Below are 22,819 nucleotides of genomic sequence, written 5' to 3'. Positions count from 1 at the left end.
AATACAAAGACAATATGGATTTATTTGAATGACATCTACAAAAGAAAAACAAGCATTTCCCTTCATTTGAACAAAACTTGACAAAGTGAAGGAGAGTATCAGGAGGCTTGGTGACAAGGGAATCCTTCTGATGGTAGATGAGTAGTATCAAAATGTGAGTCAATTGACTGTTTCAGTCCTAGACTGCACTGGAAATATGGGCCAGTTTTGACATCTGCTGTTAAGATGCCATTGAACCCAGAACTTTCATCCAACCAGTTTTTCTGGATGTGAATTTCTTTGAATGATACTGGGTATGAAAAGGGGCATTTGACAGTCCAGTTCTTGATGCATCTTTATGTCAATGTGTCTTCATTCCTAATGAACTCTCCTACGTCGGCCTGGTGGAACACTACGATGGACATGGGGTCAACTCGCCGACACTCCTGGGTAGACTTGGCTGCCACTCCAAAACCCTGAGAAATAAGACCGATAAGCGGTTCAGAAATCTCCTCAGAGAACACAGACAGTGATAAACATTTTTTTTTATCATATGATCTAAAAAATAAGTTATATGGTATTCTCATCTTTTGGTACATGCAGTATGTATGGATGCATTGTGAAGACAACTGACAGCCAGACCATAGCACTTCTTAAGTGAAGCATAGTAACTACTACGTGTCCATTCTCAGCACAAGTGGCCTCAGCTGGAATAGAAGCACTTTACGATGTACTGTGAGTACATCCCCAACCAACTGAGTGGTATAACATATGTTAAAAACTTACAAGAGGCACATCAGCCATGGAGTAGACCACAACTCCCTGGTACTGCATAGTGTTCTCTGTGATTCTCCCGAGCCCAGATTTTAGCACGTGATTCCCATAGAGGAACGACTGCTCTGCTCCAGGTTTCACCCACACCTTGAACTGAAGACATGACAAAAAGCCTCAAGTTATTCAGACAGACATGCAATATAAGTTATCACATTGTAAGATACCCTAGAACACATGTCAAACTCAAGGCCTGTGGACTTATTTTGTAGCCCAAGACAGCTCACAAACACGTCCCAGAATACATCCTGATTGTGTTATCCACACACTAGAGGCATCTAGCTGCTAAAAGTCAGTATACGCTAGATAACATCTCAATATTGTATGACCATTTCCATTTCCAGCAGTAGCAATCTAGCCAAGTGGCTGTACCATGCAAAACGCAGTAATTTAATTTTGAAGCAAATATACAATTTTGTATATGAAACCTATAGGCTACACAAAATGAAAATGCTTGTTATTTTGATTTTATTACTCAAAGTACAATTTATATATATATTATTCCCTAGACTTATGCTTTCAAAGCTAATTATTATTATTAAGTTAGGGTTAGAGTTACCAACATACTGATGTGGCCCAGGATGAGACAGAGTTTTGACACTGAATATTTATGTTGCTTCACTTCCTCTATGTCATCATTGCATCTCTTACTCTTAACCTCCACTAGTCGGAGGTTAAGGTGTGAAAAAGAGATGCGAATGATAGAAGCAAAAATACAGATAACATTAATGAGTTGCACCCAGCACTTACTCACCTTTGCATATGGCGCCAGGAAATCCAGAGCTGTGATGTGCAGACGGAACTTATTGGTCTTTGTGAACTTTCCAAAACATGTTCCCACTGACACAAGCTTGTCCCGGGAAATGTTCGTGGCCAACTTGAGAATTTTCTCACTGTGAACAGAAAACGACGATAAATTAATCTCACGACGTGTAAGTATTTAGATACTTTACTTACGTAGAATTATTTTTTTATGATTAAAGAAAGAACACATGACCATATACATAAAATCTGAGTTAAAGTTGGTATTTTTATGCAGTCAAAACAGTGTAGACAGATAACACTTCTATGTACTAGGAAGGAGTTTAAACATAACATACAATGCACTCCAACACAAATATTTGCGTGTATCATGACATGGAGTTTTTGCATTATGCAGAATGGCACGTGTCAAAATAATATAATAAATTAAATAAGTGTATTGTAATTACTGATCCGTTATTGTGTTAAATACTGCGATATTGCAGCCAGTAACGGTGGGGCTCATTATATTCACTACAGGGTAGCTTAATTTATAATGTATGATAATTAGTTAGTTTATACTGGTATTAATAATTTAAATCTACAAAGTGACCAATAATTACTAGTAAATACACAAAGTACAAGTAAGTGCAGTATTTGAGTAAATGTACTTCAACTCGTTACACTACACTTCCAAGTGATATATAATAAAACATGTTAACGTATCCTGGTTTACCTCATGTAGTACACGCGGTCATTCTGTAGTCTGAAACAGTATGTACCGTCAGGTCGGTCCACCAACAGTTTGATGTTTTCACCGATGCTGTTGAGGGAAAATAGACATGGCTCAATCAAAGGTGCTAACATCGATGCTAACATGTTTTATATCATTTGAATCTTAACAGGCAAACAAAACCTTTGTCCTCTGTGTCCACTTACTATTTCGACAACTTCTCAAACATCGTTTTCGTCTCTTCGTCTGTTAGTGGCCTCATCTTGAGTCTTTAAAACACAACTTCTAGCAACGTTATATCTGAATCTCCTTAGAGCAACGTGAAAACGTGGGTCAACATCGGAAGCAGTCACACTATACAGCGGAAGTGAACTGACGTAATCAGGGAGCTCACTTCCTTGATTTTTTTGCATTCTTTAGCGTTCAGTCGATCGTTGGTTTTCACTTCGGCAAACCGTCCGCCATCTGGTAAGTTTATTGGCTCAAAATTATAGTAACTCTTGGTAATAGGTTTACTGTATAGCCGGTGAAGTGTTACTTGAACATTGATTTGTTTTACATTTCGTTTCGCTTGGGCATTGAAGTCATACTTTCGAAAACGGTTTCAGCTAGCCCGGTTAGCTAACAGCTAGCTGTCAGAGGAGGAAAAAAACAGGACCTGCTGCTGTTAGCGAGCTAGCTTCTGAGCTAACTCTGCTAGCTAGTGGCTAACGCTGGTTCGCTGCAGGCAACGACCCCGCTCCACTAAAGGAATTTAAATCAATTCTGAAACACTGAATTGCAATGACTGACTACTCTGAATTGTACTCAGTTGTGAATTTGTCTCGGACTCGACGAGTGAAGACGCGAGTCTTTGCCGCAGCGGTGCGAAGTTACATAACGCTCATTTGTTTGTAAATACCGATTACGTTGTGATCTGAGATGAAAGGCAGAGTAATTAATCCTTTTAAGGATCTCAGCAGTCATTAAGATCAACATTGAGCACCTCTCTTGCTCGCACCTGATAATATGATGCACCTATATGCAGTGAACTGTAACTGTTTAGTGTCAGCGATAATGTGTAATGTACCAGCCAAAGTTACAAATTAGGAAATCTACGTTGTCAGCGAGCTCTTTGCGTTTGGCAGATCATTTGATCCTCCTGTCACCTCCTGTCTGACAGTAATAATGGCTGAGGGGAATAAGCCTGATCCTGCTTTTCTGATGCTGCCAAGTGAAGTTATACACAGCAAAACCATTATCTTCACCAGAGCTGCAATTATTTGTCAGTCAGTCAATGTAAAGACTATTAGTTGCCTACATTTTTTATAGTCTATCAATCGTTTCAAATACGTTTCAAGCAAAAAAACAAAACAAAAACTAAAACAAAAAAAATAAGGAGTAAACAGGAAATGAAGTCTTTGTGGTGTAAAAGGAGCAATTTGAAGTAGGGCTGCAACAAATTTTTATTTTGATTGTTGATAGATCTGTTACTTCTTGTGTTAAATAAATTATATGTGTGGTTTATAAAATGTCAGAAATGGTGAAAAATGTTGATCAGTGTTTCTCAAAGCCCAAGACAATGCCCTCAAATGTCCACAACCCAAATATATTTAGTTTACTGTTATAGAGGAGTAAACAAACCTGAAAATGTTAACATTTGGGAAGATAAAATCAGAGAATTTTAACTTTTTTCTTTAAAAAATAAAATAAAGATTTATCAATTATCAAAACAGTTGGCGATTAATTTAATAGTTGACAACTAATCAATTAATGATGATTAGATGGTATGATGAATAGATGGTTTCAACTCCAGGGAGATATTCATTAACATGAATGCCTTATCAAGGCTGCAGTATGATGAACACTGAAACATCTGCTGATCAGTGACCATGAAAGCCCAAGGTTAGGATTTTTTTTTTTTTTTTTTACCACAAGAGATGGCTTACAACAGAAATATACTGATTGGCTGACATATGTTTTATAGCAGGTGACTGGTCATGCACTATTTTTCATTAGAATATGTACACCAGTGTCACACCCTCTAGCTCTGACCAGATGAGACATCTACTTAAGTGAAGGCAACAGCACACTTGGCCTAAAACTGGCTACTATCACTACTATATAATTTAACCAGCATTAACCATATAATCAAATAATGCTACTTTTGACTTTTAAGCTGCCCAGAAATTGCTAGTCCAAATTTATGGTTGGTTGACATGGAAAACAAAGTGTGGACATGATGGATAAACTTTATAGTAATGTCAAATTTCTCATAGTATGTCAGAATTTGATGGGGGAAAAAAACATGATTTAATTTTTTTCTGCGTCTCACATGTGTTAACAGGAGTGTGCTGCCCTGTGTTGGGAGACCAGTTCTCGTGCCAACGGTATAACCAGGATAAACCAGTGGTCTGCATCTGTCATCAGTTTCCGGCGTGTGTTTGTGGCTCTGGTAAGACTGAACAGGAAGACAGACGCAAAGAGACGTCTGAACTGAGAGAGGAAACTGCTGCGGCTTCTTCGTCAGCCTCAGAATGACTGAGTTCTGGGTTTGTTTCAGCTGCTGCATTGCAGAGCAGCCACAACCCGTGAGTATGAAATTAACATGGCAGACAAATTGATTGACTGAATTTTAATGTCACTGCCTTGACGTTGGTATGAAATGTGTCGTAGATAGACTATAGTTTAATAAGCAAAGCATTGTTCTCTAGTGTGCCAACCCATATATCTTCCATTTTACACAAGCTGTGAAAATAGTGAATATGCTCTGATAAGGTTTTTTTAAAACCAGCTGTTCCGTGCCTGATACATCCTCTTTCCATCTGAGATTAAGCCTGAATAAGAAAGTGGCAGCTAACCACATCCCACTGCCTGACACAACACGTACTTAGATTCAGTAAGGTTTGTTATTGTGGACAAGCAGTTGTCGCCTGTCTGTCTAATAACAGATAAGATAAAAGGAAACATGAGTGTCAACCTCTGTGTCAGTTTGAGCTCCACAGTAGAGGTGGGTATGTAAACAGAAGAAGGACAAGTAGGCTTGGCTTCAGCTGGTGTTTACCTCTTCTCCATCTTCACTTATTAGTAATGTTAGGCCTACCTTAAATATATTTATGACACTAAGATGAGCAATCTTTAGGCTTAAACAGTAAATGCAAACTTAATCTTTGTGGTACTTGTTTTCAGAAACGGCGGCGACGGATCGATCGCTCCATGATCGGAGAGCCAACAAACTTTGTTCACACCACACACGTAGGCTCGGGGGAAATGGGCCTGGGATTGCCATCAGTATGTTTTATTTTCTCTTTACAGAATATTCATCCAACAGAGTATAGCAATGATAAGTCTTAAGTCAACTTACATTAACACCTCGATGTTTGCAGGTGGACCTTGTTCAGGCCCAGATGAAATCTAAAGGGGGCTATGCGCACGGAAGGTCTGAAGGTTCCCAGTTGTAACAAGGTGAGAGATTCGTTGCATCCCTTAGAGGAACTGATGTTTAAGCCACAGAGCTTTCACTACCCCAAAGCCATAGGAGCCCAGCTTAGACTTGTTTTCTGCAAATACCTACTTTTTGACTGGTAAAGGGTCAGGTTTTTGTTGGAAAATTAAATTACCTACAGATTTTATGTAAACCTCTGGTCTAAACATGCAAAAAATTGTTTGCAGAATTTGATAGAATAGTGCAGCACTCTTGCTAAACACTGATCAGCAATCTGCAGTATGTGAGAGGTTCATTTGCAAAGAAAGCACATAGTTCCTCTGTTTCTCAAGCTGTAAACAGAAATGTAGTTTTAGACTTTAATCTTAAAGGGATAGCTTGGATTACTTGAAGTGGGGTTGTATTAGGTGCTTTTCGATAGTCAGTGTTTTACCTACAGTGGTTGCTGGTCTGCACACCCACAGTTTGGAGAAACGGAGAGGGGCACCAGCACGGAAACTAAGCAGGGTCAGCAACAAAAGGAAATGTATCCACTTAAAAAAATTTATCATCACCTCATATAACCCTGCATCAAATAATTCAAACTATTCTTTTGAACACCTTTATTGATGAGAAGGATCAATATTAAAATTCGAAAACTTTCACATTAACATCTAGAACCTAAAGTCCCTGACCTGCCTCCACCCATGCTGTGCCATAACATATGAATGCAAATTATGCATACACACAACATTAAGCCTGTCTTGTGTGGCTTTGAGACGAACCCAGTGAAATGCCACACAGCAGGTATTTACTGCTGCTGTTCATAGTCATGTTTTATTGCAGGGAATTCATCCCTCCCTCCACAAAGGAGTGAATGTCTTTTTTCCTCTTGATTAGCCTTGTTGTGCTGATAACCACTTTTGTTTTCCTTATGACAGTGACTCAGCTGTCAGTAAATTTTTACTGACTTTTGTTTTTTATGACACTGGCCTGATTTGGGCCATGGCATTGCTTTCTACTGGCTTCAGGCAACTGGTTAACTGTTAATGTTGCACCATGTCTTGTTTTTTTAAACTCCCACTGGATGTTGCCATGGTCACCTTTACTATTTGTTCTTAGACCCAGTCACTCTTCATGTGCTCTCAAAAAGTTCTTTCCCCTACCGGCATCTCTAGATTTTGACCAAACAGGCTCATATTTGATGGTCAAATTGTGTGATGTAGGCATAACCCACAACCCATGTATCAGTAGCAGTTGAGATCCTAACATTTGTTCCACTTTTTCCCCCCACAGCCCTTCACAGTCTTGTGGAAACTACTGTTGTTGATATGAGGAAGCATTTTCAAAAAGCAGTTCTGTCTGTAATGGACACAGGACCAAAAGATGAAACTACTGCTTTTCCATAATGTTGTATATATTTTTATTTTCCATTCCTTTTTTTAATGAAAGCACTGCTATCCATTTGCTGCCATACTGTTGCACTGTAAAGAGTAACTGTTAAAGAGTAGATACGAGGGTTTAGAAAGCTCATAATTTCAGTCAGATGTATGCTTGTGTGTATGCATGAGGAAAATGGTTTCAAAATTATTTGCTGTTGTAGCCAATTTGGATGCCTGTATTTATTATCTGATTTGTTAACGGACCTCATGGTGGCTGGGCCACACCGGAGATTTGGAACATTGAGTTTCCTTCTTTATTCTCAGAGGTTTATCAAAGGACAGGTAGAGGTAGCAAGGCAAAAAGCGATTTGTTCATTGTTTTATTCTGAGAAATACTCAAGATTCTCTGAGTTGCTTTCAGGGTTGAAGATTGCTGTCTTGTAATAAACTTGAAATGAGTAGAGTACACTGGATCATACATTGTACACTCACTTTGCTTAGGAATTTCGCATTGATTTCAACTGTTTTTTTTATACTCATTTAGATTGAACCATATAGAATTTTAATAAAATATGAACTTCCTAATCTGCCTTCTGAAGTCATGTTCGTTATTTGTTTTGTTAGTGTCATTTGGCAGCTTGATGCTGCAAATATTGAGCTCAGTGCTTTCAACAAGATTTTTTTTTTCTTAAATTCTTTTAAAGGCTTGTGTACCAACTTTAGACCAAGAATTAAACTCGGAAGTAACCAAATCACCATTCCAACGCCACCACGAATGTGGGTCAGGTTTGATACAATTAGCAGTGTTCTCAAACCTGTAGTTCAGCAACTTTATGTTCATCATGTTTTTTGGTCAGTTGTAACTGCTGTTAACTGCTGTTTGTGTTGTGCACTGTCTTGTCATGACTTCTTAAAGTATTTCTCTTTACCTAAGTTCTTTTTTGGCTAATACAACCACAGTTTGAGATCATTTTGTTCCTGAGGAGGTCTTGGTAGTTTCGCGTGCTCAACCTCTGAAAGCTGACAGATGCTATGAAGGTCTTGTACAGACTATTTGCATTGTTGATTAATCTGTTGATTATTTTCTCAGTAAGTGATTAGTTGTTTGGTATATAAAATGATATATGATGATGATATATGGTGAAATATGTCGATCTGATTTTTCCAAAGCCCATGATGACAACCTCAAATTGTCTAATTTTGTCAATAACCCAAAGATATTAAGTTTACTGTCATAGAGGAGCAAAGAAACATTAATTGATTAAACTTTGCAGCTCTAATTCAGACTGTCAGTCCAAATCTGAGTTTTTTTTGGTATATTTAGATTGCCTTCAGAAAGTCTAGACAGCAAAAATTCACATGAAAGACAACTTTTTCAATCCAGATCAGAGCCACGTTTTACAGTGGTTTGAAGTTCGATTCCAAACAGATTTCTGCAGATGCATCTCAGTCCATACACAACAACAAATGCAGTGACAGAAGTGGACCAGAGTAACTGACCATTGTGGTGTATACCAGTACAGGGGAGAGGTTTGCCTTTAGGTTGAATTCTTTGTCACTCTTTATACTATGTCACCTGACCTCTTAAAGCACTTCTACCAGAAAGCTTTCTGGGCTCTTAGGCAGAAAGCTTGCTGGCAGAAAGTCCCGAAGGCCAGCTTTTCCCATGTGCTGTATACTAGCCTTTGGTGCGATGGAGGAGTTCTGCACCGCAGTCTAACAGCACAATTGATTAAAGGGCGAGATGATGAATCTCTGTTTCTCATGCTTGTGCATCTGGAAAGCCACATCATCAGCATACATAGTTACTGATGGCTATGTTGCTACCACAGCAACCCAAACGGATAGGTTAGGGATGTCTGGATACACAAATCCAGTCTGATCACTTGCAAATAACAGTGCAGACAGGCTGTCTTTGCCTGCAGTCAGAACAAAGCCTTGGCGTTGCATTCCACCTTATGTGACCCAGCTCTGCAGCTGTGTCAGTGATTCAGTTGCTTCATTGTTAAAATGTTAATGTTTCCATATGATGTTAACGTTATCTTGTCAGAAAAAAATTATAAGATATTTAATCCCCTTCTGACCCATTATGGACATCAAATTAAGTTATTTCCAGATTATGTGATTGTTTAAAACTTTACCCTCCTTTTTTAAGGAGACCTCATTTTCCTCTCTTAAGGAGAAGTAAATAAGTGCAGCTCTTATAGCCTGATCACACTGGTTATCAGTTATGTTAATCTTGCCTCTTGTTATTTACAGGCTGGTACACTTTGTCCCTCAGTATTGTCATATGTAGTCCAAATTTCTGATTCAGGCTTCATTTCAGCACACCTTTGCAGACAGTGATAGCAGCTGTGGTATAAAGATGAAATACGTGGTCCCTCCTTCTTGGGGTCTGTCGCATTCATCACAGCGCTCATCACTGCTACCAGTGATTGTAAATCAAACAGTCAAAGGTGTCAAGTACACCAGCAGGCCTGGATATGTTAATACATGTTTTTATTTGTCTTCATGTACATCTTATGATTTGCTATTATTCCAACAGAATGTGGTTGTATTATACAGTCAAGCAAAAGTCTGTGTAGATTGGTGTTAAATGATTGTGATACTATTGAGAATGAAATACTTGGTGTATGTACCAGACAACGTAATACTGATAGTCACAATTGTATTTTTTATATCATTTACAGCCTTAAAAATGATAGTAGCCATTTTCCCAACATTTTCTGACAGATTTTAATTATGTGATTCATCAGCCTAAAATATTATCACAGAGGTCATTTGTTCCTCTTTAAATGTTTCTGTAGTAATTCCTGTGTCAGAAGAGATCCACATATGTGTAGTTTTTTTTTTTTTTTCCAGCTCTGGGCTAAATGCTGTAGTATGTGCAGACATACTGGGATTGCAGTATATTATGTGACCAGCAGGCTGTGCTAGTGGACTGGTTGAATGTGACCTAAAAATGTTTCCTTACAGGATTCCTGTCATAGGACTTATTTTATGATGATATTGTAAATAAAAAGTAATGGATCCATGGTTTATATGTAATGAGGGTCATACATATTTTTGGTCACTTTTCTGTAAATCAAATACTGGGAAGGCAGAGTTGGAGCAGTGTTTTTTCGTTTTTGTTTTTTTGTTGTTGTTTGTTTTGTTTTTCCTCAGGAACTGCATGATATGCAGTTCCCTCTTTAAGGGAAATTCATCTGTCTTTTTTCTGCATTTTTCAGAATACAAAATGAAAAATAAATGTTCAATGTTAAAGTTTGACCAACTGTGTGTTCTGTGTTTTCACTTGAGTCCAAAACCACAACATCTGTGGGGTGCTGAGAAAGTTATACAGTTGAGGACAAAATTATTAGCCCCCCCTATGAAATAGTTTTCTTTCAAAGTTTTCCCAGGTGCTTTTTTCACAGAGCAAGCAATTTTTATTATTTGTTTTTGCACACAATAACAGAATTATTTCAGAAAAAAAAAACAAAAATTACTGGGGTCAATATTATTAGCTCCCTTAAGAACTGATGTCTTTGTTGAGTCATAGCACAAACCACTGTTGTTGCTCAAAGCTTGTAAAATCAAGTTAAAACTGAGGGTTATCTTCTAATTTACACACAGTATAAAAACTTCAGTAAGGGTTTGAGCTGTCACTTGAGAAAGCATCACGCCAAAAACAAAAGAAATCAGTTTAGACTTGAGAAAAATAATTGTTGATGCTCACAAAGCAGAAGAAGGATATACAAAGTTATCACAGCGTTTTCAAGTGTCAAGAACTGGAGTGAGAAGTATCATCAAGAAATTCAAAGAGAGCCACACAGTACAGAACAAGCCTGGCAGAGGTAGGAAGCTAAAGATTTCAAAGACTCTGGAAAGAAAACTAGTGAGAGACGTGTCTGAAGACCCCACAACAACTGCCAAGATACTAGTGAATGACTGAGCCAAGTTGGGAATTGTAGTCTCTGTTACGTGCCAGTCAGGAAAAGATCTTGTTTCTTGTTTTTCCCTCCTGTCTGCCCCCCCCCTTGTCTCCAGGTGATAATGGACAGGCTCCTCATTAGTCCCCTAAGCATGGAGCTGTCCACTGGCTGACATGGGAGGGTCATCAGCTGATTGAGCTCACCTGGGCCTCTGAGCTTAAAAGCTGGGCCCTTTGCTCACTCTGTCTCTCCCTTCCCCCAGCTGGCATCCACCTTGTGGTCTTTTTTGGTTTGTGTTATGATCTGTGTTAGCTTTAGGTTAATAAATTATTCTTGTTTTTACATTAACCCCTTGTGTGGACTCCCCTTCTTGTTGCATTCCTTGAGCTGGTTTGTAACATCTCAAAGAAGACAATCACTAGAGCCCTGCACAGGAATGAACTGCGAGGTTACAGACCAAGAAAAACTCCACTTCTGCAGAAGAGACACCATCAAGCCAGACTGAAATGTGCTAAGGACAACCTGGAGAAAGATTATGCAAACTGGAAGTGTGTCCTTTGGTCAGATGAAACAAAACTAGAGCTCTCCGGCCACAGAGACGTTGCTTATGTTTGGAGAAAGAAGGGAGAGGCGTATAACCCAAAGAACACTGTCCCCACAGTGAAACATGGTGGTGGGAGTATTATACTGTGGGGATGCTTCAGTGTTTCTGGAACTGGGAATCTCATCAAGGTGGAAGGAATCATGAAGAAAGAAGGATATGTGGAGATTTTGAAATAAAACCTCAAGCAGTCAGCAGAAAAACTGAGTCTGGGTCGTCACTTTGTCTTCTAACGACAACGACCAAAAACATACATCACTCCTGGTGAAGAACTACCTCCAGAGGACCAAAGTGAACATTACTGACTGACCTGCACAAAGCCCTGACTTGAATCCTATTGCAAATCTGTGGGGTGAACTGAAGACCAAGGTCCATGTCAGAAGACCATCAAATCTGGAGGAGCTTGAGAGATTCACTAAAGAAGAATGGAGACACGTCTCCTGATTCCTCAGGCCTTCTTTTCTCTGTTAAATAGCACTTGGGCAATACTTTTAAGAAAATGACATTTTCATAGGTGGGGGGGTGGGGGGGTAATAATATCGTCCTTATCTGTATATAAATTACATTTTGTTGTTATTACAGTGGAAACACTACAGTTTTTGTCCATATGGGCCTCCAAAATCCACAAAATATTTAAGTTTATAGTAGTAGCTTTAACTAAAAGTACCAATACCACAATATAAAATACTCCACTACAAGTAGGACTCCTGCTTAGGTAAACATTTTACTTATTGTGCAGCTCTTCTCCAGAAAAACAGCCCTTTTGACTTATTTATTATTTTTAATCATAAGAGGTTTAACATTGATACAGTAACATCTAAGTCGTAAGTTTATTGTTGTATCTGGTGAATGTGGAGCTGTATTTACTTAAGACACATTTGGGTAGTTTAGCTAAGCAGTCACTGAAGGAGGGGGTGCCCTTCTCATAAGGGTCATCAGATAAATCCAGAGGTGTTGTAAGATGATTAATGGGAAAGGAAAGGACAAAAAAAGTTCTGTAGTTCTGCTCATTCTTTTGAAATAATGGAATATTTTACCTCTGTGATCATTTAACAGATATTCAAATGAGACCAGAAGTCAAGAGTGAAAATGTCTCTTTGGTGGAACTGCTAACACGTAACAGTCATCTGAAATTTGCCGGCAGTATTCAAATCACTTATTTCAATAAAGGTGGCAATACCACAAATGTACTCCATTACAAGTCCTGCATTCAAACTTTTAATAAAAGGACAGAATATTAGCAACAAAATGTTCTTAAAGTAAAAGAACTCATGCTGAATAGCCCATGTACTTTAATGTTGTAACTTTTAACTGCATTGTACGCTCTTGGTTATATTTTAGAAACTGATTATGCAATATCTTAATCTGAAAAGTAACTACAGCTGTAAACAAAAGGTGAAGTAAGAAGTACAATATCATTACATAAAGTAGGAGTATGAAGTAGTATAAAATGTCTATACTGAAAATTTTCACTATTGACCATGTGTTATAATTGATTAGTAAAGTGGAGTAAAAAGTACATTGTTGTCAGAAATGTAGTTGAGTAGAAGTAGACAGCAACAAGAAATGTAAATACAGTACAAGAAACTCAATATGTTATGGGTACTGTAACTAAGTAAATGTACTTCTTTTTATTAGACATGCAGTTGCAGTAGGAAAAGCACAGGTGTAATATTTATAGCCTGAAGTAATTTCATTCAGGTGTGCCACTCGGTGTTGTGCACACTGAACCACAGAAAGGCATCATGACACAAGCCATAATTAGGGACAAGCTATGACAAGTCACAGTGTCTTCTGTGAAAATGTCCTGTGTTGGGCTAACACAAATAACTGCCAAGAAAAAATATAGATATTTTAGATGTTTTGTTTTTTTCTGAAGCAGTTATACTCAATAAAGTACAAGTGCTTTCATATGAAATTGTACTTACGTTCATTCACTGCAGAATTTCATGTGAAATTAAATTAACATATATATTAACCTCAAATTCACTATACATTGAGCTGTCAGCAGCCATTAAAACAGCATTTTTACAGTAAGACTAAAGAGATTAGATGTCAGGAGATCACATCATTGTTAACTGAACCTGGAAGTGTTAGTTAGATGTACTTGTGGCTGTATTTATTTAGTATTACACATTTGTTTCTTTTTACAGTGTCAGGGCTAGTCTGACTAGACTCGTGAAGAAGACTAGTTCATCTAATTACTTCTCTCCTGGTTTGCAGCTATATATGAACACTGCAATAGTGAAAAGAGTTTAGGTTCTTTAAAGGTTCTGTGCTGTTGAAAATATCTTTAATGTTAAAAGTTTGTAAAGTCATTAAACAATAAAGGCACGCTACAGGTCGGCTTCTTTTTATTCATCACAGGATTGATAGCAGTGTAACAATAACTGTGGGAATGATTCATTCCCCTGCTGGTTATAAACTTTAATGAAGTGATGCACACAAGCACCTTCTGAAGCCTTTTTAGCTTTTTGTCAAGTCAGATGAACTGGGAGTTGTTCATCTCTCACTGTCAGTAACTATTACATTTTTATTTACAGTATGTAGATACATGTGCAATAAGTTTGAGAGCAAAAAAATCCAAAAGTAATAGACAGATTACACCTCAGTGATTATTATTACCATCATATGTATACACACAGGACATAAAGACTCTCAGCAAAGTAATGTTCTTTGGTTGCTTTTATATTTTGTAATAGCAGGATTATTTTAAAAATACATAAAACAGGTTGTACAAAATCACACAAAACAAACTGCACCACCAGTTGTCTCAAAAAAATCAAATATACACTGTTCTAACAGAAATCTTAAAAAGTGGTAAAACCAAAGTCATCAAGGTAATGGAACTAAATGCACAGAGACAGACAGATATACTCTACATATTCATAGGCACCAACTTGAGTCAAACATGGGGCGTGGTGTCAGTCTCTGTAATGTTTTTACACTTCTTATTAAGGTATAATATTAGCTATATTGTCAAAACACATTGGTCATAGCTTATTTTAGGCAAATATTTAAGAAGGAGAATTGTGGGTTCAAAACCTGACCACTTGAGTTTATTATCTGGTGGTATTAATAACTACTGAGGCTGAATATAATGAACATAATATATACTGCACATGCTGCATGCAGCTTGACCTTTGTGAGGATGAAATGCTGATGTTTATTGTCAATGATCTATGACTGCCTGACTGAATTGCCTCATGGAGTTGATCTTTTACAATACTTCATATTATGAAACATTCATTGAAACAAGTTATTTGGTGTTTTCAAAGTCCTGATATTGAGGTGAGACAGATTCCATATTCTGTGTGTTTGATGCTTTGGGCTTTCACATGGAATTTTGTCTGATATTCCAGATGTCGAAGCAAACATCAGCTCATTACAGTGCAGTCTTTGCATCCTGAAATATTTCCACACAGACCTGGTGACAGACATCTGCTTTGACTCAGGATTGGGGGTCACTGCACCTGTTGCAGTTTAATTCATCTTACTGTATGATGGTAAACATGGGATTTTTGACCTACTAACTGTTGAAGCCACATGTCCTGCACTTCATTAACTGTATGTTGCCTAAACATCCATTAAAGCCCAGAGCCTGATAATAACTGCACTGACGCGAAATGAGATCTGTTTACTCTGTCAGCTGTGGTGTGAGCTTGGCGTAAGTTCAATGAGTTTGAGGCACTGAACCACAGTGAACCCAAGTGATGATGACAGAGCTAAAGCTTGGCTTGGAACAGGATCTTCATGCTCAGCAGAGAGGATGACCGGCTGGCCTACTATCTGACACAGCAATATTCTCTGTCCGCTCCCCGTCTCCTGTTTCTCTTTTTTAGAGGTCAGCTCAGCAGATAGAGAGCGGGAAGGAAAAAAAGCCAAAGGTTAGCAATAAATCCTGAAGGAAAAGCACAGCTTTTAATCAAATATATGATAAACACAAATTGCAGGAGGATGAGCCGTTGGTCCACAGCTACGGCATCAGTGTCTGATGATGTGTGGACCAATCAGAGAGCTCCTTGATGTAATTTGGACCAAACAGATCATTGTAGTTGTCTGTGTGAAGAGAGTATGGATTATCATCACCAGCACCTGGGAAACACAAAACATCATGTCAACACACAAGCAAGAACAGAAACAGACAGAAACTTTAGGTTATTGTCTAAATCAGTGTTTTGTTTTGATTTTTTAGTTTTTGTGCCAAAGACACACCAAAGTGCAAACCAAAATCTCCTGTGTTCATGTCCATGACAAACAGCCTCTATAACCAACCTGACCAATGGAGGCAAAGTTTTTAATATTGGAAAATATGGGCGTACAAATTATTGATGCACCAAATTAAAATTAATTCATTACTTTTTGTAAAATCTTGCCTCACAGCACACCAGCGTGCCTCAGCAAACCATTTGGGAACAAGTAATCTACTACTGGATGTTTATTTTATATTGTTTTACAACTGCAGCATGGGATTATTCTCTCACACACATGCACACCTTTCTATGGGGGTAATTTTTTGAGCCACAGCAAAGGCCAACATGTGGCCTGCAACTGTAAGGTAAGGTAACCCTTGTTTTTAGCCAAGCAGTTGAGAACTCGCAGCTTCTACTGGAGCCAGCAGATGCTATAAAATAGTTTTTGTGCATGTTTTCATGTTTTTCAAGGTTTTTCAAAAATTGTGAATCACTACAACCCTGAGAGGTCCCTTGAGGATATGGTCATGAAAGTGCACATTAAAAAAAAGTTTGTCTGTTTGGTCCAGTAGTGTGCAAGATTAGCTGTTGACAAGCTCCAGCCCTTTTAGTCACTCAGACACACACACACACACAACCCATTGCATGATCTGGCTTACACACAGTGATGATAAACAGACTGAGAAGTCAAGGACAGTCCTAATATACACACAGACACACAAACTATAGATATAGTGTCGTACAATGCCAGTGGTCCCACAGTGTGTGTGTTCTCCATCCTCTCTGCTCCCCAGTCTGGTTCCAGAGGTCAGCATTGCTTAAGTGGTCCATCAGCTGTGGGAGACAAAATACCCACAGTCAGTCAGACAGACAAACAGCTTGAGCACCATCTACAGAGCCCGAACTGTATCCCAGGAATATGCAACTCGTCTCTAAACAGTTAAAACAGTAAAAAAAAGGTGTGATACCTTAAACACAGCCTCATTCTGTTCCTGGTCATCTGGTTTGGCGTCCCACATCCCTGCGGAACAACAACAACTATCATCCTTACCAGGCTGCAGAGGAAACACTCAGAACACCAACAAAACACTTTGACAACAAGCGTCTCACCATGTGTTTGAATGTTGCCAAATGTGTCTTCTGCAGGGGTCTCTGCCTTCTGTGGTGTGTCTGAAATGGGTCTTGTTGTGGCTGGCCATGTGTGTGTGGTGTATGCGTCATCACCTAAACTCGCCTGTCTTTCTCGAGGCCTGCTGAACAACCGCAGCCCTGAGAGAGGACAGGACAGCGCCGTCACATGAGGTCTGCCTGAGAATGTTTCAGAATATGTTTACCTTTGAGGGGACAGAAGCATTTTACAGGCATGTCCTACCTCTCCTGCGTCTGTGTGTTTGCGTGTTGGGCATCATCCTGTAGACTCTGTAGGCGTTGTTGCCCCTCTTCCTGCTGTGCTCCTGCAGCTCACAGATGTCAGGCAGAGAGTTCAACGCACAGCGGAAATTCGCCTTCCACGTCTTAGGATCTGGCTTGTCTTTACCTGGACGGTACCGCCCTGAAGTGAACAGGTGTACACACAAGCATTGGTATGTGTGTATGTGTGCTCGTTCTAAGCTTTTGAATTCAGCCCTGGTCAACACCCCTTTTCAATTGAACCCCCCAAGTCCTGCCCCTTTTTGCTCAGTGCTTCATCAACAGTTGAGCAACCTTTGTGCCTCGGTCAAGTTTTTCCGTTTCCCGTAAAATTGGCAAATAAGGTCTCATATTAAGTTAGCAAAACATTAGCTAACTAGCTAGCTAATGTTAGAAAAAAAATGCCACCTAACTAGCTAGCCAATTATTGGTTTTGATTAGCTCGCTAGTTAGTTTGTGATTTGCTAATACTGGCTAACTCTTCATCTCCAGAATTAGGTTTTCTATTCACCATTGACGAGCCTAGCACATAGCATATCTAGGTACAGAGGAAAGGAAAGGAGAAAGCTAACACTGAGTTGAGTAAGTTCATTAAAAGATAATAGTTAAGGAGTAGGCTACTTGTCAGCACAAAATTGGGGGGAAAAAAAGTTTTTAATAAGTTGGGTCCTGAAGGTTAGTTGATAAAGCATGATCCACCTAATGGTCCTCCTTATGTCAGTTGATATTGTGTTTTAGGCATGCTTAGTTGCAAAAACTATTCATTAAATTAGAGCAAATAAGATGACCACACAAAACCTGAAGCTTTTACATTTTGCCCAGACATAATAAGTTGAAACAGTAACTGTTAGACCTCTAACCACACACATCATGCCTGATGGACGCACTGAGGTATAGTCAGAAGTGAGCTTTTTTTTTACACCTGAAACCATAGACAAACATGTAGATAGAAAGCTGCATTGACTACTTCAGTCTGTTGCTGCGGTACATCAAAATTGTTTTCACATGATCTGGTCAAGACTGACCTAAAAACAGATACGTTTAACCAAGGGAGCTGCTGTTTTTCTGGATAAAAAGCACAGTTATGTTGACATTTCTCTACCAAAATTAAGTGACTTGTTATATTTTAAGGTTTATTATTTACTTTGAGTTGGAATTACTTGTTTTATTAAGTTAATCCACATAGATCATGATCCCTTAAATACAAAAACAACTAATTAAAATTGGTTGAGAATGTAGATATTATAGTGCTTTTTATCCAGAAAAACCACAGCTCCCCTATTTGCTTGCATGTGTTTACAGGCCAGTCTTGACTGGACCAAAATGGTGGTGACGCTGACAGACGATCCAAATGCCAGTGCAGTGTCTATGTATAGAGTATACGTTTGTCTGTGCCAGTAACGGCACCCAAAAGTGATGTCATGGTGCCACGGTGTACACCTGTGCAAAATTTCCACTATAATTAAACCTGGTGTGTTTCCCAAAAACGGAACTGCATTTGCCACCTCCATTGTAGAGATTCACAAAACAACATGCATCAGACAAGCTGCACGAGCCTCTTACAGCTCTCCAAATAAACATGTTTCTTATATGAGTCATTACAAATTCTTGTCTGAAAGAAAGTAAACACAAATAGTAGCAACCTGGAAAAGGTCAACTTCATTGTCACATGTACAATCTCACACAGCACAATATACAGTGAAACTCTCTGGATTTAACCCATCCTTCGTTTGCAGTTTTAAATCACTCCTAAGCAGGGGCTCCCAAATTTTGATGAGTACGCTCCAATTTAGGGAGCTAGCATATGATGGAGGGCTGCCCAGGAAAAACCATGAACGTGCCTCCAACATTGGATGAAGTAAGAGATGATCCATTTGTCCTGTAACCTCCTCTCCCCCCCAGGCACCATTTTTCCATGGTGGTTTTTCCATCACATTCCCACATTAAATGGCCAAGTCATCCACAGAAATTGCCAGCTTTAGCTAATAGCATTATTAACTCTGATGACAGAATGTAATTCCTGTGACACTTGGAAACTACCACAGTTGTCATTCCTGACCTGACAGAAGCTTCTTAGGGGGGTGGAGTTTGACACAGTGGCCTTAAATGTAGACTAATGAAAGTTAAAGTATTGAAATGCACCTCGACTGATTAGAAATATAATTTCTGTGTCTGAGGGCTGCCATTGGCCCACATGGCACAGTTTAAGCCCCTGCTCTAAAGACTAATGAGATGTCAAATAACTGGTATGTAAACCATGGCTTGTGGTATCTGCAGTGTTACTTTGGAAGAGGCACTGAGCCTGTTAAGTAAGAAAGTAAATAAATATATCAGCCTCTCAGTACATCAAACATCAGTTAAATGACTCTAGTCATGCTTCAATGCTTGAAAAAACTTGATCTGTCATCAGCTGTCAGACGATCTGTCAACCACTGCACAGTGAAGTGACTTCATATTTACTGTGATTTGGATTTCAGCCAGTCCTCTGAATAGAATTGGCAGCCTCGGTGATAAAACCACTGGAGCTTAAACACATCCACTATGGATCATTTACAGCACACATGCTAACCACACCCACAGCCAAGAATTAATTCTTTTGGCTGAACTGAAGGTTCGGTCATATATTCTGTGCAATTTGTATTATTTGTTTTGTTTTATTAAAATCTCTTGAATATTGAGCTGAGCTTTAAAACATAGCTCTTCTAATATCCCTTTTTTTTTTTTTTTTTTACAGATTCAACTGCTGTATGTTTTTTCTAGATCCCTCGAGGAGCAGTCCTGTTGTACTTTGACAGCAATATGATCACCGTGCACATTCACAGCAACTGAAATGCAGTTTTCCCATGATGTGATGCAGTCACAAAGCGTGACTTTCCCAAGACTGGAGTGTGTGAAGGTGTGATCTGTGTGTGTGTGTGTATTTGTACAATGACTTTACTCAACTTGAAATTTGATCTGGTCATGAGATTATGGGGCAAAAGCAATTTACACAACAGGATGATCAATTTATTATTAATTAGAAATTGCAAGCTGTTGAAAACTTGATGCTAAACCACATTACTGGCTCTAAAGGTTGAATAATACAATGTTTGAATGATGGTATATTTTAATGCCCGTTGAAAGCCTGACACTAAACTGAAATACTGTTGAATAATAACAATATTGGAGGAATTATATGGTATATTTTAATGTTTGTTGAATGGCTGACACCAAACTGAATTGCTGTTGAATAATATCTGAAATGCAGGAATGATGTGGAATATTTTAATGTTTGTTGAATGTCTGACTCTAAAATGAATCACTGTTGAATAATGAAGGAGAATATTATATTCTGTGAATTACATTGTATATCTTCCATGTTCTGTGGATTCTGGAACCAAAGTTATCCACAAAAAAGCGAAACAAATCTCTCGATTTTATTTGTTTGATCGTCATAAGCAGGTACTCAGTACACAGCAGGTAGTCATCTGATGCAGATCACATCTATTTAAAAAATGCTAATTATATGAACTGAAAGACTGAAAGACTTACTATACATGTCTTGTGACCTTTCATGTGAATACAATCAAGGCAACAACAGGAACAGTTGCGCTGGAAAGGTCTTAAATGTGTTTGCACACACTGAAAAACAAATAATCCAACTGATCGTTTTTCCTTGATCTTAGTTGGGCATTGATAAAATCTCTACAGATAACTGTTCATGTCTGCTCTTGCCATGCTTTATATTTTTAATTGGCACAGACTGGTGTTATTAAAGTCGCCGTGCAATTCTCATACCGTAGCAGGAAACTGGGAATGTGGTAAATCTAGAAAAACATGGACTGAACAATAGCTCTTCACTGGAAAGATGTCTACCTAGATGGAAACACGTCTGCAGATAGATCTAATCGGGGTGGTTAAAATAATTTTCAGAATGCACTGAAATCGTAGTTGGCATCAAATTATGTACAAAGGTAGTCCAGGCACATTTTAGCATTGAAAAACATATAGAAATTTTATTTTTCCTCCATAAATTGTGCAAATTTAAACAGTTTCACGCTGCACTCATGATTACCCTTTGGATTAAAGACAATGTTTTCTTATTAATGAAGTCACCCGGTAAAACCAGTCTTCATGTTGTTTTGGGTATTTTGACCTTCACTGATAGATCACAAGCATGAAGGAAAAGGTCTTTTTATAGAGTCTTAACAGGCAGTAAAGAGATGGTCAGTCACTTGTGTTCGCCCTCATTAGGAAAACTTTTGTTGCTGGACTGAGCGAGTGGTGATAATTCATTATCATTGTTATTGTATTAACCATGAAAAGTGGAAGTACACACTAACAACAAGTTTCCTTTTCTACATGTGTGAACACATTACAGTGGAACACAGTTAAATATACCAGAAATTGATTAATGCACCAGAAACACAGCTGATTGCTGTGTCTCATTCCCAGGAAGTCAAATACCAATATTTTCTGTTGGCAAAGCAACCAGAACACGGCTAAATAATGAGAAAATAAGGAAATTACATGCAGAGCGCAGTGTCTTTGCAGGTACAGCCAACGAGTGACAATAAGTGACGACTGAAAGGGATTGTGTTTATATAAATGTGCACATTGTTTTTCTGAAGAAATGTTGCATATTATACCTTTAACTAGTGATTATAAATATAAACTTTTTCAGCTGTTGTTTTGTTCATCAACATACAAGTGTAAATGTAACACAATCAATACAAAATACATCTGTATATGTGTGGGGCTCCTACCAGTGTGCATGGCCCAACTCCTGAAGAGTGTGGCGTCTCGGTCGATACTCCAGCCATGTCGGGCAGCGTGTTTCCACGGGATCTGGAAGATTCGTGCTGACTGTAGAATAAAATACAATTTTAAAAAGCATTGGATAGGTGATTATAATACTTCATGATTCATGCTTTATTCTGTGTTCACAGCAAAATTTTTATGCACCCAGGTGTGGGTGTGTGTATGTGCATATGTATGTATAGGATGATGGTGAGATGGAGAGGTCTACCTGGTCCAGCCAGCTGACTCCTGGATACCTCCCAGACTGAATCTGCTCCTCCAGCCACGGCCTCAGCCTTTGCCGGCCTGGTTGTTGCATGCTGCAGCCTGAGCTTCAGGTGAGCAGAAAGTTCTTGAGTCAATGCGTCACAGTTGGCTACACAGGAGTTTCAGCAGTAACAGAAAATTTCTAAGGAGCTCAGATTAAATCACAGGTTACACCTGGACACCCTTCCTCCCCCACCGCATTCTTCCAATCAAAGACTTCACAGTTATGACGATCCCTTCCCTCCTCCTCCTCCAGAAACCTCCTCACTGCTTTGAGGAGCTCCTCCAATTACAGGAAATGCTGTATTTCTTCCAATTCTAAATGCTGAGCATGGAGAAAAGTATGGATTGAACACTGTTAACACTTAGAATTATTATTATGTATTTGTTAACTTTTCAAAATCGACATCATAAAGTGCTTCACAAGTTCACAAGTTCAGCAAAATAAAAGTAAAATCATCAGATTTTAAAAGAAAAGAAAAATAATACAGTATAAAAGGTAAGAAAGGGAAAATTAAAATAAAAAAAAATCTTGTTTTATCTTTATCTTTAAATATTGTAGTTTTATTGTTGTTGCATTGTCTGA

General features: G+C 38.6%; 3 protein-coding genes across 4 annotated transcripts; 1 reads left to right on the top strand and 2 right to left on the bottom strand.

Annotated features, from left to right (window-relative positions):
• Positions 1–2: 2 nt before the first annotated feature.
• On the bottom strand, positions 3–2,633 carry nip7 (NIP7 nucleolar pre-rRNA processing protein). Its single transcript, XM_084719537.1, has 5 exons — positions 2,491–2,633; positions 2,288–2,374; positions 1,565–1,703; positions 766–906; positions 3–455 (listed from the first exon to the last, which is right to left on the bottom strand). The coding sequence occupies exons 1-5, from the start codon at positions 2,544–2,546 to the stop codon at positions 336–338; spliced, it is 543 nt and encodes a 180-aa protein (XP_084575663.1). The 5' UTR covers positions 2,547–2,633; the 3' UTR covers positions 3–335.
• On the top strand, positions 1,628–7,659 carry cdc42se2 (CDC42 small effector 2). Of its 2 annotated transcripts, none has more exons than XM_084719561.1 (5): positions 1,628–1,742; positions 4,611–4,854; positions 5,453–5,554; positions 5,650–5,728; positions 6,984–7,659. In XM_084719561.1, the coding sequence occupies exons 2-4, from the start codon at positions 4,801–4,803 to the stop codon at positions 5,722–5,724; spliced, it is 231 nt and encodes a 76-aa protein (XP_084575687.1). In that variant the 5' UTR covers positions 1,628–1,742; positions 4,611–4,800; the 3' UTR covers positions 5,725–5,728; positions 6,984–7,659. The 2 variants fall into 2 exon arrangements, with proteins under 2 accessions (XP_084575687.1, XP_084575678.1); XM_084719552.1 differs by lacking the exon at positions 1,628–1,742 and adding an exon at positions 2,627–2,752.
• Positions 7,660–15,342: 7,683 nt separating this feature from the next.
• On the bottom strand, positions 15,343–22,347 carry LOC146333104 (interferon regulatory factor 1-like). The gene is made up of 7 exons (XM_084724665.1): positions 22,196–22,347; positions 21,933–22,032; positions 17,150–17,329; positions 16,888–17,046; positions 16,746–16,798; positions 16,521–16,611; positions 15,343–15,679 (listed from the first exon to the last, which is right to left on the bottom strand). Exons 1-7 carry the CDS (start codon positions 22,283–22,285, stop codon positions 15,561–15,563), a joined length of 792 nt encoding a protein of 263 aa, XP_084580791.1. The 5' UTR covers positions 22,286–22,347; the 3' UTR covers positions 15,343–15,560.
• Positions 22,348–22,819: the final 472 nt, after the last annotated feature.

Source organism: Lutjanus erythropterus, chromosome 1 (genome assembly GCF_056507025.1).
Source record: "Lutjanus erythropterus isolate fLutEry1 chromosome 1, fLutEry1.hap2, whole genome shotgun sequence".
Lineage (NCBI taxonomy): Eukaryota > Metazoa > Chordata > Actinopteri > Lutjaniformes > Lutjanidae > Lutjanus > Lutjanus erythropterus.
The sequence above is the reverse complement of the archived record's forward strand: the minus strand, read 5'-3'. Positions and strand labels throughout refer to the sequence as shown.